The 18,178-nt window shown below is 44.0% G+C and overlaps 1 protein-coding gene across 11 annotated transcripts in view; it reads left to right on the top strand.

Annotated features, from left to right (window-relative positions):
- RBFOX2 (RNA binding fox-1 homolog 2) overlaps window positions 1-18,178 on the top strand; it is a 333,252-nt gene that overhangs the window by 154,533 nt on the left and 160,541 nt on the right. For all 11 annotated transcript variants that reach the window (XR_011022079.1, XM_068240196.1, XM_068240201.1 and 8 more), the window contains exon 2: window positions 7,414-7,638. Coding sequence is in view for 10 of the 11 variants with exons in the window: in XM_068240196.1 (XP_068096297.1) it covers window positions 7,414-7,638 (225 nt within the window). In the remaining variant the exon portion in view is untranslated. The remainder of the gene's footprint in view (window positions 1-7,413; window positions 7,639-18,178) is intronic.

Raw genomic sequence — 18,178 nt, 5'->3', positions numbered from 1 at the left:
TTAGTATAGAAAATCCGCCTTGGGTTCTCTTTAAAGTTCACCTCTAGGCAAAAGCTAAATCTTCAGTGATGTAGTATGCTTACATGTGAGGTCAGTAACACATTTTACAAGGTAAAATGGTGTTTTTCTGTAATACGATTCAGCATGCGCTGCTTTGGTTTACAACATGTTTTACTAGCAAGTCTGTATTGCTCCCTCTTTTATAATATGTAGCGGGAAAAAAACTCCTTATCCTTACTGGTTTTTAATTCAGACTATCTGTTTTTGATTTTCTTTTGTTTTGTGGAAGAGCTCCAGTTTGTACGTTGCTCCTCATGCTTCCCTTGCCTGTTTTTGCTGGTTCAGCTGCTTTGTCCATCTCTAGAAATTCAATCTATTTTTGGCTGCTGCACACACTTGTAGTCATGGGTGGATCTCTGAAGCTCCAATCATTTCCAGATGTTGCAGTTCTGTCTCAGATACTGCTGCTTCTCCCCCACTCTGTTTTTTTCTGTCTCGATCGCACTGTGATTGCTTTTATATCCATTTAATACATACATGCAAATGTACAGGCACAGTTCCTTTTCTATATAATGGGAGAACATAGATTAGTAGAATGAGGTTATTTCAGGAAAACCTCAACACACAGAACTATTACCAGTGAAAGTTAAGTATTTTGGTACAGCACAGCATATTCAGAAATTCACTTATGGTGTTTTTTCCATATTTGGCCGTGGATCACACTATAATTTTGTGGAACCATTTTTAGGAAATACTTGGTGCTCTGCAGGGCATGACTTCTGATTCATACCATGATTCCTTATTCACTCATCATTTCCCTGTATTGGAAGGAGTATGAAAGCACCTGTTGTTTATCTCTAAGAACTGTGACTTGCTGCTGCTGTCATTTTCACCTTTTGGCTTCAGTAGTTTCTCACCACCTAGAACTTAGTGAACTTAACCTCTTGACGACCAGCTAACGCCGATTGGCGTAAACTGGTCGTCTGCAAGTTTCCATGGAAACGGCGGCCTTTCCATGTCCGTTCACGGAGGCTGTCTCCGTGAACAGCCGGAGAGCCGCCGATCGCGGCTCGCCGGCAAAATGTAAACACGCGGCGAAGAAATCCCCGCTGTTTACATCATACGGCGCTGCTGCGCAGCAGCGCCGTAGGGCAGATCGGCGATCCCCGGCCTCTGGCCGGGGATCGCCTTTATTTGATAGGCTGAAGCCTATCCTAGAATGCGCAGGACGGATATCCGTCCTGCGCAGCTCAGAGGGGAAGGGAGAGGGGCGGAGCGCTGAAAACGCTGCGGAGGGGGGCTTTGAAGAGCCCCCCCCCCCCCCCGCGCGCAAAGCGCAGAGAGCCGGCGGCGATCAGACCCCCCCAGCAGAACATCCCCCTAGTGGGGAAAAAAGGGGGTAAGTCTGATCGCCCTGGCTGCTTGCTGATCTGTGCTGCGGGCTGGAGACCCTACGCAGCACAGATCAGCCAGAAAACCATTGGTCGGCAAGTGGTTAAAGAGTAACTGTCAAGCTGGCCATACACTGGCCCGATTTGCCGGCGTTTCGACAGCAGATTCGATCACTGGGATCGAATCTGCTGCCGATCGTTCGCGCTAAACGCACCCGCCGATCCGATTACCTCCCAAAATCGGATCGGTCCGTCGATCGCACCGTGCGGGAAATTACCGTTGATCGCCCGCGGGTAGGGAGCGCGTCGCTAGCGGCGGCCAATCCGATACAGGTATACATTACCTGACGCTGGCTCCCGGGCATCTTCTCCGCGCTGCATCGCTCTGTTCCTGCTTCCATCCCAGCGTACATTAACTTCCTGTGTCTCTCCAGTGACCAGGAAGTTCAAATAGAGGGCGCAGCGCGGAGAAGAGGACCCGGAGCCAGCTTCAGGTAATGTATATGGGGGGGGGGGTGACAGGCGGCAGGAGCAGCTCAACAGATTGTGATCGGTTTCAGGCGGAAATCGATTCACAATCTGTTTGCAGTAAAGGCAGCCATACGATCCCTCTCTGATCAGATTCGATCAGATAGGGATCTGTCAGTTGGTCGATCTAATGGCAAATCGACCAGTGTATGGCTACCTTTAGGCATAAAATACAAAATAAATTCTCTATTGCAGGCTGTTACATGGGTAACAAGGATGCTAAATAGGCAATTCAAAAGTTTAAAGTCAATCTTACTTTTTTCCCAATTGGGTTTTCTCTCCACATGCCCCCAAGCTCTATATTCGTACACACTCAAGAGAAGTGCCATGGCATGCTAAATCAGCCTGATTGGCTGAAGCCTCTGTCACTCACCTCTCTCCCCTCTGATTAGCCGTCTGGTCTTCCCTTCACTGTGGTGGTCGCAGACACTGTTAGGGTGCAGGAAGGGGAGGCAGAGGCTTTCTCCTGCCACTCCTCCAGTGGCATATCCGACCCCTCTCTGCACATCTCCAGCCCACCGCATTCCCCCTTTTCCTCGCGCTGTACATTGGGGAAGGATAAAAGCGGTGCACACAGACTCGTATAATAGCTAACAGTTGTTCTTTAAAGCTAGATATACACATGATTGTTTTCAATCACTTTGATTAGATGCATTGGAAACAAACTTCCATCAGAATCAATTAATCAGCTTTTTAATCAGTTTTTGAGTCTGATCACACTTCAGAATGATAGATGTGGTGGAAAATCTTCATGTGGGTGGGAAGATCCATGGCCACGTACTGACGCACTGCATTAAAAAGAATCTGTATTGTTAAAATCGCACAAAAGTAAACATACCAGTGCGTTAGGGGACATCTCCTATTACCCTCTGTCACAATTTCGCCGCTCCTCGCCACATTAAAAGTGGTTAAAAACAGTTTTAAAAAGTTTGTTTATAAACAAACAAAATGGCCACCAAAACAGGAAGTAGATTGATGTACAGTATGTCCACACATAGAAAATACATCCATACACAAGCAGGCTGTATACAGCCATCCTTTTGAATCTCAAGAGATCATTTGTGTGTTTCTTTCCCCCTGCAGCTATCTTTCACTGAAGTGTCAGGCTATTTCTTCCTGCAGAGTACAGCTGTGCCTGTATGTAATTCCTCAGTATGTGAAAGCCCAGCCAGCTCAGAGGAGGATTTATCCAGCTTGTAAAAGATAATAGAACAGAGAGAAGCTGCACTAATCTAAATATCACACAGGCAGTGTGCAGAGAGGGGCCTGAAAGGGGGAGTTCATAGCAGAACCATAACACTGAAGAACTTGGCAGCCTTCCAGACACAGGCCTGACAAGTCTGACAAGAGAAAGATAAGTTGATTTATTACAGAGATGGTGATAGTAGAACGTGCTGCAGTAAGCCAGAACACATTAGAATAGCTTTTGGAACTTGTAGGATGATAAAAAACAGGATGCAATTTTTGTTACGGAGTCTCTTTAAGTGCTGGTAGTTGATGCTTAAAGTGGTCTGAAAGTCAGCATTTCTACTTTGCTCTAAAAGATTCCTCAAAGCTTGAAAGCTACTATCCCAGATTTTTTTTTTTTTTTTTTTTTAGCAGAACATCACTGAAATGGTTAAACAAAGCACTTTGTCCTGCTATTCAGCTTCAAATCCGCATACAAACTGGAGATAACAGTATCTTTGTTTACTTTCCAATGTTGATGCATTTGTGTGAACACAGTGTAATAAGTGAAAAGGAGCTCTCTGTGAAGTTCTCTGCTTCAAGCACACAAAACCGCTCAGAACAGCTAATTAGGAGATGTTTAATATGTAATAAAAAGCAGTTTGAATAAAATACAATGGAAGGTTTCAGGGCAAGCTAAACTACACTTTGGAAACTTGTAATTTGTAAACAGACAATATTACTTATGCACAAAAGCAAATATGATAACTGTATGAAATAAATAAATAATAATAATAATAAAGAAAGAAAAAGTAGGAAAACACATTTTTATTGAATGTTATGTCAGAGTTTCAGACCACTTTAAAGAGAATCTGTATTGTTAAAATCGCACAAAAGTAAACATACCAGTGCATTAGGGCATGGGTCCCCAACCTGGGGGCCGTGGCCCCCTGGGGGTCCTTGGGCAGATTTCTGGGGGGCCGCGGCTTCTCCCTCTCCCCCCGCGGCCGCCGCTCCTGTTACCTTATGAGCAGGCGGCCGCTTCCTTCCTTATATTCCTTCAGCCGCGGCTCTCCTCTTCGCAGCATGTCGTATTACAGCAGCGCTTCCTGCATGGCTGCTGTAAGGAGCCGAGGGAGCCAGGACAGCGGTTCCCATAGTAACGGTGATGCGTATCGCCGCTACAGGAAGCCGCTACCCCACCTCCTTCCCTCCTTACAGCAGCCGCGGAGGAAGCACTGCTGTAATGCGACATGCTGTGAAGAGGAGAGCCGAGGCTGGAGGAATATAAGGAAGGAAGCGGACGCCCGCTCATAAGGTAACAGGAGCGGCGGCCGCGGGGGGAGAGGGCACCTCTGCTAGCTACACTGGGGTAACTACTGGGCTAACTGTACTGGCTACACTGGGCTAACTGTACTAGGTATGCTGGGCTAACTGTACTTGCTATACTGGGCTAGCTATACTTGCTATACTGGGCTAACTGTACTTGCTATACTGGGCTAACTATACTTGCTATACTGGGCTAACTATACTTGCTATACTGGGCTAACTGTACTTGCTATACTGGGCTAACTGTACTTGCTATACTGGGCTAACTGTACTTGCTGTACTGGGCTAACTGTACTTGCTATACTGGGCTAACTGTACTTGCTATACTGGGCTAACTGCACTTGCTATACTGGGCTAACTGTACTTGCTATACTGGGCTAACTGTACTTGCTATACTGGGCTAACTGTACTTGCTATACTGGGCTAACTGTACTTGCTATACTGGGCTAACTGTACTTGCTATACTGTGGCAACTGTACTTGCTATACTGTGGCAACTGTACTTGCTATACTGTGGCAACTGTACTTGCTATACTGTGGTAACTGTACTAGCTAAACTGTGGTAACTGTACTTGCTATACTGTGGTAACTGTACTTGCTATACTGTGGTAACTGTAGTTGCTATACTGTGGTAACTGTAGTTGCTATACTGTGGTAACTGTAGTTGCTATACTGTGGTAACTGTACTAGCTATAGTGTGGTAACTGTACTTGCTATACTGTGGTAACTGTACTAGCTATAGTGTGGTAACTGTACTAGCTATACTGTGGTAACTGTACTAGCTATACTGTGGTAACTGTACTTGCTATACTGGGGTAACTGTACTAACTATACTGGGGTAACTGTACTAACTATACTGGGGTAACTGTACTAACTATACTGGGGTAACTATACTAACTATATTGGGGTAACTATACTACCTAACTATACTGAGGCAACTATAGTCCTTATACAGGGGCAACTGTGTTAGGTACCTATACTGGGGGAAACTATACCTAGATACCTACTTACATATATACTACACTCAAAATCAAGGAAAAGAGGGGGGGCTGCCGCCGCCACTAACCAGGCCCCCCCTCCCCCCGGGGGGCCCCAGAGAAAAGTTTGGTCGGGATAGTGGGCCCCGGGCTTAAAAAGGTTGGGGACCCCTGCATTAGGGGACATCCCCTATTACCCTCACAATTTCGCCGCTCCTCGCCGCATTAAAAGTGGTTAAAAACAGTTTTAAAAAGTTTGTTTATAAACAAACAAAATGGCCACCAAAACAGGAAGTAGGTTGATGTACAGTATGTCCACACATAGAAAATACATTCATACACAAGCAGGCTGTATACACCCTTCCTTTTGAATCTCAAGAGATCATTTGTGTGTTTCTTTCCCCCTGCAGCTATCTTCCACTGAAGTGTCAGGCTGTTTCTTCCTGCAGAGTGCAGACAGCTCTGCCTGTATGTAATTCCTCAGTATGTGAAAGCCCAGCCAGCTCAGAGGAGGATTTACCCAGCTTGTAAAAGATAAGAGAGAAGAGAGAAGCTGTCCTAATCTAAATAATACACAGGCAGTGTGCAGAGAGGGGCTTGGAGGGGGGAGATGCATCACAGAACCACAACACTGAAGAACTTGGCAGCCTTCCAGACACAGGCTGACAAGTCTGACAAGAGAGAGATAAGTTGATTTATTACAGAGATGGTGATAGTAGAACATGCTGCAGTAAGCCAGAACACATTAGAATAGCTTTTGGAACTTGTAGGATGATAAAAAACAGGATGCAATTTTTGTTACGGAGTCTCTTTAAGAGCACCAGGTAAGTAAAGCTTGTTCTAGATCTCACCTCGGATACTTAACCACTTCACCACTGAGGGGTTTTACCCCTTGAGCACCAGAGCAATTTTCACCTTTCAGCGCTCCTTCCATTCATTCGTCTATAACTTTATCATTACTTATCGCAATAAAATGAACTATATCTTTTTTTTTTCGCCACCACTTATGCTTTCTTTAGGTGGAACATTATGCCAATAATTTTATTCTAAATGTGTTTTAATGGGAAAATAGGAAAAAATGTGGGAAAAAATCATTATTTTTCAGGTTTCGGCCATTCGTTTTTAAATAATGCATGCTACTGTAATTAAAACCCATGAAATGTACTTGCCCATTTGTCCCGGTTATAAAACCATTTAAATTATGTCCCTATCACAATGTTTGACGCCAATATTTTATTTGGAAATAAAGGTGCATGTTTTTCAGTTTTGCGTCCATCCCTAATTACGAGCCCATAGTTTATAAAGTAACAGTGTTATACCCTCTTGACATAAATATTTAAAAAGTTCAGTCCCTAAAGTAACTATTTATGTATTTTATTTTTATTGTAAAATGTTCTTCTTTTATTTTTTTATTACAAAAAAAAATTGGGGAGTGTGGGAGGTAATGAGTTAATTTTTAGTGTAAAACTATTGTATTTGTGTATGAAAAATGCTTTAGGGTGTACTTTTACTATTTGGTCACAAGATGGCCACAGTAACTTTTTGTTTATGCGACCTGCAAGCGTACAGAAAGTGCACTTGCAGGAAGTGTTAGGAGGCTGGGAAACTGTTTTTTTTCTCACAATGATCTCGTTCGTAGATCTCCAGGCGAACGGGCAGCGGCGTGCAAGAGAGCAGGAGTGCGGGAGGTACGGATATCTCCGTCCCTGGGGGTGAAAGGATGGAAAAAGGGATGGAGATATCTGTACCGCTGGGGGTAAAGTGGTTAAACAAAGCTTAACTTTGTTTATGGACGTGGTCACAATTTAAGCTTTACAATGAAGTACATTTTTTACTTCGAAATTTTTGGCCTGATCGCTGACTTAACATTTTTGCCTCTTCTCTGTTTTGTGTCCTGTTATTAAAAATGTTTTACATTTGTAATTTTCACCTCTTGCTAATTCTGTGTCCAGTGGGTTATAACATGTTTATGCTTTAAAAATAACCGTAATATTAAAGTAATTTTGTCTTGGTTTCTAACAGGGTAACCAGGAGCCGACCACCACTCCTGACACCATGGTGCAGCCATTTGCTGCTATACCGTTCCCTCCGCCACCCCAGAATGGTTTGTCTACAGACTACGGAAACCAGCACACGCAGGAATATGCCACACCCTCCACTGACCATGGACTTCCCTTGTATGGAGGAGGGCAGGGTCACGCAGAACATAATGCACCAGCTACCAGCACAGCTAATGCTTCCAACACGGTGCGTGAGTGCTTCTTTGTTTGAGAATTGATATTCTACATTTTTATATCCTATTTCCTGTTAGTTTTGTTTGTTTTCTTTTTGATGCATTTTTCTATTATGTCACCAGACCAGTTTCTTCTGTTAAAGGATACCTGAAGTGACATGTGACATGATGAGATAGACGTGTATATACAGTGCCTAGCACACAAATAATTATGCTGTGTTCCATTTTTTCTTTCTCTGTCTGAAAGAGTTAATTATCAGGTATGTAAGTGGCTGACTCAGTCCTGACTCAGGAAGTGACTACAATGTGAATATCACTGATGAGAAATTCCAACTATAAAACACTACCCTAGCAGAAAATGGCTTCTGAGAGCAAGAAAGAGATAAAAAGGGGAATTTCTTATCAGTGAGGGTCACACTGTAGTCACTTCCTGTCTGAGTCAGCCACTTACATACCTGATAATTAACTCTTTCAGGCAGAGAAAGAAAAAAAGGAACACCGCATAGTTATTTGTGTGCTAGGCACTGTACATACCCATGTCTTTCTCATCATGTCACATGTCACCTCAGGTATCCTTTAATGCAATTTTATCTTTCTGTGTACTTTCCTGTTTATCCTCTATTCCATACCAAGTCTATTTAGTCACTTTCTCGTGTCATAGTTTGGATGTGCTCATGGCCTGTAATCTATTTACTCCCTGCAATGAAAAACTCACAGGCACATCTGTACAGTGATATGTGGATTCCCAGAGGCTGGTGGTGGTGAGATATAGATGGTGGGTGAGCACACAAAGGCTGCCATTAAAGTATACCTGAAGCAGTTTTAAATAGTAAAGCTTGCCCTGTGTAATTATAGTCATAGGGTACCAAAACTTCTTAATTTTCATTTAAATAAGTGTTACTACTTCTATTCTGTTTTGAGAAAGGTAGGTAGGCAGCCACATCACCTAGTTAAGACCAGTATTCCTGAGGTGTTCACAGCTGAGGTGGCCAGTGGGCGCAGTCGAAGCCAAGAATGTAGCTCGAGCACACCTGCCCTTATGTGCCTCTAAAGTTCCATAGTGTCAGGTTTCCTGAGCTTCAGTGCCTTTTTACCCTCCTTACCTCACTCTTTCACCATACTGTCCAAACCTCCCCCAAAATAGCATAAGATGGCTTCCATTGGCTCCGTACACATTGCTGACTGCAAGGGCTCCACTGAATTCAGAGCTTGTGCCACGAGCATCTGTGGATAATTATTGGATGCAATACCTTGATAAAGAGACATTGGTCTTGAAACGTTGGAATTATCTGGTTACACAAATCATTAAACTTCAGAGTGCAGATTCTACTACTGAATGTTGTTAATTGATCTAAAGGGGTGATGTAATCTAACTGAAGAATCTTGCACCGCATAACTTCGTTTATAGTCTATTAGGCATGCAGAGTTACCACAGATACCCCATAGTGACATAATACGCTGCTAGCCTATTTAAATACACAATACAAGATAAAGCACTCGGGGAAACAAACGTATTACGTGTTCCATATTGGGACAGACCCCTAGCGCACTAAAAACATAATCTTTATTAGAAACAATTAAAATATATAGACATGGTGAGCAGCACGTGTAATATTTTACAACAAATAAACAAGGGTTGTCCTATTCATACCGGGCAGCCCAATGTGTGTAGTTTAGAGTAAACCTAGGAGTCATTTGAGGTTCAGGATATTAGAGGGTCCTCACTAGGTTTAATATCCATTGAGGAAAAAAAGGTATAAGCTCTCAGTTAGATATACCGTATATGAAAGTTCCTCACAGATCAAAAATGGCTCCATACACACATCAATCGACAGTACAGGCAGTGGCGTAGCTAAGGAGCTGTGGGCCCGATGCAAGTTTTACAATGGGGCCCCCCAAGCACTCTATACATAACAATTGATACGGCACACCAAAATCTGCCAATGGCAACTACAGTATCAGAGGTGCAAGAAGGGGATGGGGAGCAGTTTAATGATTACCACTATTCAAAGCATCTATAGAAGTGATTATTATGAGCACAGGACCAATAGAGAGCTAATACTGTAATTGAGGAAGGGCCCTTCGGGGCCCCTCTGGCCCAAGGGCCCCGATGTGGTCGCTACCTCTGCAACCCCTATTGCTACGCCCCTGAGTACAGGGAACATACATTGCACTAGCTACATATACTCAAAATGTTTCAGCTAACGCTTTCCTCAGGAGTGAATTACATAAACCGTGCAGAAAACAAAAACAAAAAACCCACCAAACATATAAGCATACTGTCAAAGTTTACAGCCCTTGTCAGCTGACAGGACCCTCTAATATCCTGAACCACAAATGACTCCTATGTTTACTCTAAACTATACACATTAGGCTGCCGGGTATTAATAGGACAACCCTTGTTTTTGTTGTAAAATATTACACGTGCTGCTCATCATTTCTATATATTTTATTTGTTTTGAATAAAGATTGTTTTTAGTGCGCTAGGGGTCTGTCTGTACAGCCTTGTCTACAAAATGTCGCCCGAAGGATTGTGCTCTGACCCCTGCCGGGCGATATTACTGTGCAGTGTGTACGAGGCTTCAGGTTGGGTTAAATGCCTTGTTTGCTGCTAGGTTAGGACTTGGAGAGAGTAATTGTTTATAGTACTGGGTGGATTAATTTTTATTTTCTGAGACAGATCTCCCCTAGAACAGATTAGTTATTCACGTGCGCACATTTTCCTAAATGGTTGTAACTAGGGCTGTGGAGTCGGTACAAAAATTATCCGACTCCAACTCTGACTCCTCAGTTTATGAAACCACCGACTCCAGGTACCCAAAATGGCTCCGACTCCTTAGTCTAATACTTACCAGTGCTATAGATTTGGTACAAAAATCATCTGACTCCGACTCCATGTACCCAAAATTGCTTTGACTCCTCGACTGACTCCACAGCCCTGGTTGTAACTAAAGCACAGTTTCAGATCATATGTTAACAGAGATTCTAATCGTAGAAAGACCTACAAATCTCTTATCTTAACCATCTTAGCGGTATGGACGAGCTCAGCTCGTCCATCACCGCCGATGGCTGCCGCTCAGGCCCTGCTGGGCCGATTTTGCTCAAATAAAGAGCAGCACACGCAGCCGGCACTTTGCCAGCCGCGTGTGCTGCCCGATCGCCGCCGCTCTGCGGTGATTCGCCGCGAGCAGCGGCGAAAGAGGGTCCCCCCAGCCGCCTGAGCCCTGCGCAGCCGGAACAAATAGTTCCGGCCAGCGCTAAGGGCTGGATCGGAGGCGGCTGACGTCAGGACGTCGGCTGACGTCCATGACGTCACTCCGCTCGTCGCCATGGCGACAGGAGAAGCCAAACACGGAAGGCTGCTCATTGCGGCCTTCCGTGTTACTTCTGGCTGCCGGAGGCGATCGGAAGAACGCCTCCGGAGCGCCATCTAGTGGGCTTTCATGCAGCCAACTTTCAGTTGGCTGCATGAAATAGTTTTTTTTTTATTTAAAAAAAACCCTCCCGCAGCCGACCCTGGCGATCTTAATAGAACGCCAGGGTGGTTAAAGAGTTATTTTAGCCTCCTTCATCTCTACAGCTTTGTCACACTACAAGACTTATTTATAGTAGAAATCTGACAGAACCAACAGGTTTTGGACTAGCTAATCTTCTCATGGGGGATTCTCAGGGTTTTCTTCATTTTCAAATGCACTTAGTGAATGGCAGTTGCTCTGCCCAACTGCTAAAGAAAAAAAAAAGTGTGCAGGGAGGCTGGACAGCATCTTTATAAAAATCCTTTTCAAGGAGTGTCTTTATAAAAAATAAAGAACCTGGTTCTTTAACCTCTTGAGGACTGCATTGCTAAACCCCCGTAGTGACCAGGCCATTTTTAGTGAAATGTGCCACTGCAGCTTTAAGACTAAGCTGCAGATCTGCACAACACAGCACACCAGTGATTCCCCCCGCCCCCTCTTTTCTCCCCACCAACAGAGCTCTCTGTTGGTGGGGTCTGATCGCCCCCAAATTGTTTATTTTGTTTTTTATAAATATTTTTGTTACTGTTTTTTATGAAAACCAGTATGTCTCTTTAAACCCATTCCCTCCCTCCCTCCCCACAGGCAGCCAATAATGGCAATCGGCTGTCATAGGCTTCTGCCTATGAGAGCCGATCGCTCTCCAGTGTCCCAGGGGGACAGCCGTGTGACACGGCTGTCCCCAGTACAGCGCTGCTGACGATCGCAGCGCTGTATATGCAAATAGACAGCGATCACATAGACTCGTAGACTGAAGGCGTGGCGGAACTTCGCCCCCCAAGCAGGAGATGCATTAGCTGGCCCCAGGACTTTACACCAATCGGCGTTAGGCGGTCCTGGGGCTGCCGCCGCGGCCACGCCCATCGGCGTGACGCGGTCGGAAACAGGTTAAAGAGGAACTCCAGTGAACATTTTTACTGTTGGCAGGTGATGTAGCTGCTGCATGTTTTTTTGGCAGTTGGAAACAGCTGTAAACTGCTATTTCGCACAATGCAGCAAGGTTCACAGACAGGAAACTGCCAAGAGTACGTACTTTTCTTGTTTCTTGTGGGAGGGGTTTCACCACAATATCAGTCACACAGCACTCGCTGATGGTCTGTTTGTGAAAAGGAATAGATTTCTCATGTAAAAGGGGGTATCAGCTATTGATTGGAATAAAGTTCAATTCTTGGTCGGAGTTTCTCTTTAAAGTAGTCATCAGGGAGATTTTTATAAAATAAGCGCTACTTACCGGGGGCTTCCTCCAGCCCCAAGCTCCCAGCCTGTCCCTTGCCGTAGCTCTGCCCGCAACCGTTCGCCGCAGGTCTGTCCCGATCCCCTGCAGATCAATGTCTGTTAAACAAGGTGTGTATGAGATCTGCAGATATAGACTATGGCCCAGTGCACACCAAAACCGCTAGCAGATCCGCAATACGCTAGCGGTTTTGGGAGCTGATTTCAGAGCGATTCTAGGTATGTTTAGAGAGGTTTTCTAAACATACCTAGCGGTTTTGCGTGCGTTTTTGTGTAGCAGATTACACATATCGTTACAGTAAAAGCTGTTACAGAACAGCTACTGTAACAAAAATGCCTGGCAAACCGCTCTGAACTAGCGTTTTTCAGAGCGGTTTGCGGTTTTCCTATACTTTACATTGAGGACGAAACGCTTCCGAAAACCGTAAACGCGCAGCAGGAGGCGCGTTTGCGGCTTGGCAAAAAACGCAAACCGCCGGTGTGCACCATCCCATTGCAATACATTAGACAAGCGTTTTTAGAGGCGGATGCGGCCGGCGGATCGCTCCAAAAACCGCTCGGTGTGCACTGGGCCTATGAAGGTATTTTGCAGGAACGGATCTTTTGCAGGAACAGATCTTTTGCCGATACTGCTCTTTTGCATGTGTACAGCATCTTTGTGTGCAGCATCTTGCAAAGATTTTTATCTGATGGGGAGTTCAGCTCAATAGATTAGACTGTGTAGAGCAGCAGGGTTAGGGAGCCAGATGTGGCTCTTTTGATGGCTGCATCTGGCTCACAGAAAAATTAGTAGGGGTTGATTCACTAAGCTGCAATGCTTCAGCAGCACAAGAAAATTTTCAAAGTAGGCAAGCTACTGCTGTAGCATGCAGGGCTGTGGAGTCAGTACAAAAATCTTCCGACTCCGACTTCTCAGTTTCTGAAACCACGACTCCGGCTCCGGGTACCCAAAATTGCTCAGACTCCGACTCTTTGACTCCGACTCCTTAGTCTAATACTTAAAGTGAACCTTAAGTAAAAAAAAAAAGTTTTACTCACCTGGGGCTTCTACCAGCCCCCTGCAGCAGTCCTGTGCCCTCGCAGCCACTCACTAATCCTCTGGTACCCTGCTGCCAGCTAGTTTTGTTTTTGCCGACAGGCCCGTCAGGACTGGCCACGCGTAGCTTTCTCCGCATTCCTGACTGTAATTAGCGCTATTGCGGGCCGCAATGCGTACAAAAATACGCGTTGCCGCATATCTATGCGTGCGTAATGCGGCAACGCGTATTTTTGTGCGCGTTGCGGCCCGCAATAGCGCTAATTACAGTCGGGAATGCGGAAAAAGCTACGCGTGGCCAGTCCTGACGGGCCTGTCGGCAAAAACGAAACTAGATGGCAGCGGGGGACCACAGGATTAGTGAGTGGCTGCGAGGGCACAGGACTGCTGCAGGGGGCTGGTAGAAGCCCCAGGTGAGTAAAACACATTTTTTTTTTTCTGGCTTAAGTGTCTCTTTAACAGGGCTGTGGATTTTGTACAAAAATTAATGCGACTCCGACTCCCGACTCCGACTCCTCAGTTTCTGAAACCACGACTCCGACTCCGGGTGCCCAAAATTGCTCCAACTCCGACTCCACAGCCCTGGTAGCATGCACTAATAACCTACTCACGCTCCCTCAAAACGAATGGCTGCTCCAATTATCCCGCCCTGGACCCTGTCAGGTCCAGTGACTTTGTAGGAGCTGCGTCCAGCAAAAAAAAAATTACGCAAATCTGCCCAGCAGGGCCTGAGAAAACCTCCTGCGCGGCTTACCCCGAACTACGTTCGGGGTTACTGCCAAGGAGGTTAATAAGCACTCAGTAGGTACTCAACACTCATCGGATAGGTTTGGTGAGCGAGTTTTGTTTGTTCTCAGATTTTATTTGTTCTTGATGTTGTAGGACCACTATAAAGTTCTCTTCTTTCCTGTATTGAATATTAGTACTACTATCTTTCAACAGAAACCACATGTACAATAATGATCAGCATGTTCTATTATTGTCCAACTTAATGCAACTTAATGCATAAATGTTTGTACATTTAACTTGAAAAATTCAATGAAATTTGTCGTTTAAAAATACAGTAGCAAGAAATAGTATGTGAAACCTTTGGAATTACATGGATTTCTGCACAAATTGGTCATAAAATGTGATCTTCATCTAGGTCACAATAATAGACAATCACAGTCTGCTTAAAGGATACCCGAACTGACATGTGACATGATTAGATAGACATGAGTATGTACAGTGCCTAGCACACAAATAACTATGCTGTGTTCCTTTTTTTCTTTCTCTGCCTGAAAGGGTTAAATATCAGGTATGCATGTGGCTGACTCAGACAGGAAGTGACTACAGTGTGGCCCTCACTGATATGAAAATTCCAACTATAAAACACTTTCCTAGCAGAAAATGGCTTCTGAGAGCAGGAAAGAGATAAAAAGGGGAATTTCTTATCAGTGAGGGTCACTGTAGTCACTTCGTGTCTGAGTCAGGACTGAGTCAGCCACTTACATACCTGATAATTAACTCTTTCAGGCAGAGAAAGAAAAAAAGGAACAAAGCATAGTTATTTGTGTGCAAGGCACTGTACATACACATGTCTATCTGTCATGTGTCAGTTCGGGTATCCTTTAAACTACTACCACACAAATTATTGTTTCTATGTTTTTAATGAACACACCATGTAAACATTCACAGTGCAGGTGGAAAAAGTATGCGAACCTCTAAACTGATATCTCTAAGAGGTAATTGGAGTGAGGTGTCGGCTAGCTGGAGTCCAATCAATGAAATGGGGTTGGGTGTTGGTTAAGGCACATACACACTCCAGATTTCCGCAAATGATGGGTCGTCAGACCCGCCCGCGGGGCGGCTGTTCTGCCGACAGGTTGACTATGTGTACAGTCTGGAGGAAGGCTGATGAGGCTTGTTTTGGCAGATCCGCTCGGTGCTGCCTGCCGACAGACTGTACACACAGACAAACTGTCAGTAGAACAACCATCCTGCGGGCGGGTCTGACGACTTGTCGTTTGCGGGAATCCGGTGTGTGTATGCGCCTTTACAGCTGCCCTATAAAAAACACCAGTTTTGGGTTTGCTTTTCCCAAGAAGAATTGCCTGATGTAAAGAATGCCTTGCACAAAAGGGCTCGTAGAGGACACACGATTCAGAATTGTTGACTTGCATTAAAGGGACTCCGAGCACCTCTCATGGGCATGCCTTTAAGACTCCGACCATTACTGCAAAGTACTTAAAGATGCATACCTTTCAGTAGCTCGGGTAACACCAAATAGTTTTCATTCGATTTCAATTTAAAAATCACGGCTGCCATCTTGGCTATGTTATAACTTCCGGGTCACCCCTGTCTGCTTTGTTAGAGAAGTGCTTCACTGAATAAAGCAGGAAGAGGAAGTGACACGCATGGCCATTGCAAGAGGCTCCTCCAGAGGGGTCATAGCACGACTTTGTTGGAAGTCGGCTGTCTTAAAGGTATGCCCATGAGAGTTGTTTGGAAGAAACACACAACACAATGTGTGGAGAAAAAGAGGCAACATCAAAACCTCATCCCAACTGTGAAGTATGGTGATTGGGGGGAGGGGGGGCATCATGGTTTGAGGATGCTTTGCTAGGTCCTGGATGAATTGCTATCATTGAATGAAAAATGAATTCCAAAGTTTATCAAGTTTTTGCAGGAGAACTTAAAGGACCACTGTTGTAAAAAATTTTAACATTTAAAATACATGTAAATACATACAAGAAAGAAGTAGGTTTCTTCCTGAGTAAAATGAGGCATAACTTACTTTTCTATTACGTTCCTGTTGCTTACAGTAGGTAGTAAAAATCTGACAGAACCTACAGGTTTTGACTAGTCCATCTCTTCATGGGGGATTCTCAGCATGGCCTTTATTCTTTATAAAAACATACCCTGAAAAGCATTTGTACAAAAATGCCAGCCACCCTCCATGTCTGCTGCACGCGGTTTTGGCGGTTAGATGGTGTAAATGCCATTCACTAAGTGCTTTTGAAAATAAATAAAACACTGAGAACACGCATGAGGAGATGGGATAGTCCAAAACCTGTTGGTTCTGTCAGACTTTTACTACCTACTGCAAGTGGCAGCAACATAGGAGAAAATTAATTTGAGTCATTTTACTCTGGAAGAAATGTACTTCTTATCTGCATGTTTTTACGTCTTTGCAATTTTGTGATTTCGTGATAGTGGTCCTTTAAAGCGGATCCGAGATGAAAAACTAACTATAACAAGTAACTTGTCTATAGATCTTATCTAAAGTTTAGATAGTTTACACAGCATATCTAGCTGCAAAAGTTTAACCACTTCAGCCTGCAGTGTCGAATGCATCCGAACAAAGTTCACCTCCCATTCATTTGCCAATAACTTTATCGCTACTTATCACAATTAATCTATATCTTGTTTTTTCCGCCACTAATTAAACTTTCTTTGGGTGGTACATTTTGCTAAGAATTATTTTTTTCTAAATCCATTTTAACAGGAAGATTAAGAAAGAAATGGAAAAAAAATCATTATTTCTCAGTTTTTGGCCATTCTAGTTTAAAATTAATACATGCTACCGTAATTAAAACTGATGTATTTTATTTGCCCATTTGTCCCGGTTATTACACTGTTTAAATTCTGTCCCTATCACAATATATGGTGCCGATATTTTATTTAGAAAGAAAGGTGCATTTTTTCAATTTGCGGCCATCACGATTTACAAGCTTATAACTTTAAGAAATAAGATACTCTCTTGACATGTATATTTAAAGTTCAGACCCTTAGGTACCTATTTATGTTTTTCTTTTTTATTGTATTTTTTTTATTAAAAAATGTATTTGGGTAATTTTTGGTGTGGGATTGAAACAGCTAAATTTAAATGTAAACTAATGTAATGTAAAAAATGTATGTGGGTGTAGTTTACTATTTGGCCACAAGATGGCCACAGTCAAAGTCCTGGAGCGTACCATCACGCTACCAGGAACTATAAGGAGGCTGTACATTATTTTTTTTTTCAGAAATACCGCATTCTCTGCTTAGAAAGAGTCAGTATTTCTGCGGGGGACTTAGATCGGTGAATGGGAATTCTATTCCCATTCACTGGGGGGGGGGGAGGGGGGGTGTAACAGCAGGCAGCGGGAGAGCTTACTGGAGCTCTGCAGGCGCAGTCTATCTGGATGGTTATATCCGTTCAAATAGACTTAATTGGTTAAAAAGTGTATGATTATTTATTCCTGTGATACAATGAGGGCAGCCATGTTCTTTTTGTCATATTGTCACAGGCTAAGAGCTGGAGGTGCTATCAGCTTTCTTGTGTGTAAATTCAGTCCCCTGTCCTTCTCCCTCCTCCCCTCTGTTTTTGAAATCAATGGCTAGTAACAACTCCCCCTCCTCCTGTCCAGACTGAGCTCCTGTAAGCCTTTGCTATTGTCTGAAAGTGCCTTGGCACTCTGAAAAGCTGTGGGCAAAGCTTGTCTAGTTTATAGGGAATTAAAGTATTAAAACAAAAACACAAAGGTATTTGGCTTGAGGAATGCCCTAGGAAAGGGACACAATTATGCAATGAGTAAAAGTTTATTTTGGATCCTTTTTAAGGGCATCTGTCTATTAGCTGAAGCTCAGCAGAAGATGGGTGGTGCAACAAGACAATGACCGACAGCATAAAAGTAAATCAACAGAATGGTATAAACAGAAGAAAATATGCCTTAGGGAGTGGGCCAGTCAGCGTCCTGACCTCAGCCTGATTGAGATGCTGTGGCATGACCTCAAAAAAGCAATTTA

The sequence above is a fragment of the Hyperolius riggenbachi genome, chromosome 6, assembly GCF_040937935.1.
Source record: "Hyperolius riggenbachi isolate aHypRig1 chromosome 6, aHypRig1.pri, whole genome shotgun sequence".
Lineage (NCBI taxonomy): Eukaryota > Metazoa > Chordata > Amphibia > Anura > Hyperoliidae > Hyperolius > Hyperolius riggenbachi.
The sequence above is the reverse complement of the archived record's forward strand: the minus strand, read 5'-3'. Positions and strand labels throughout refer to the sequence as shown.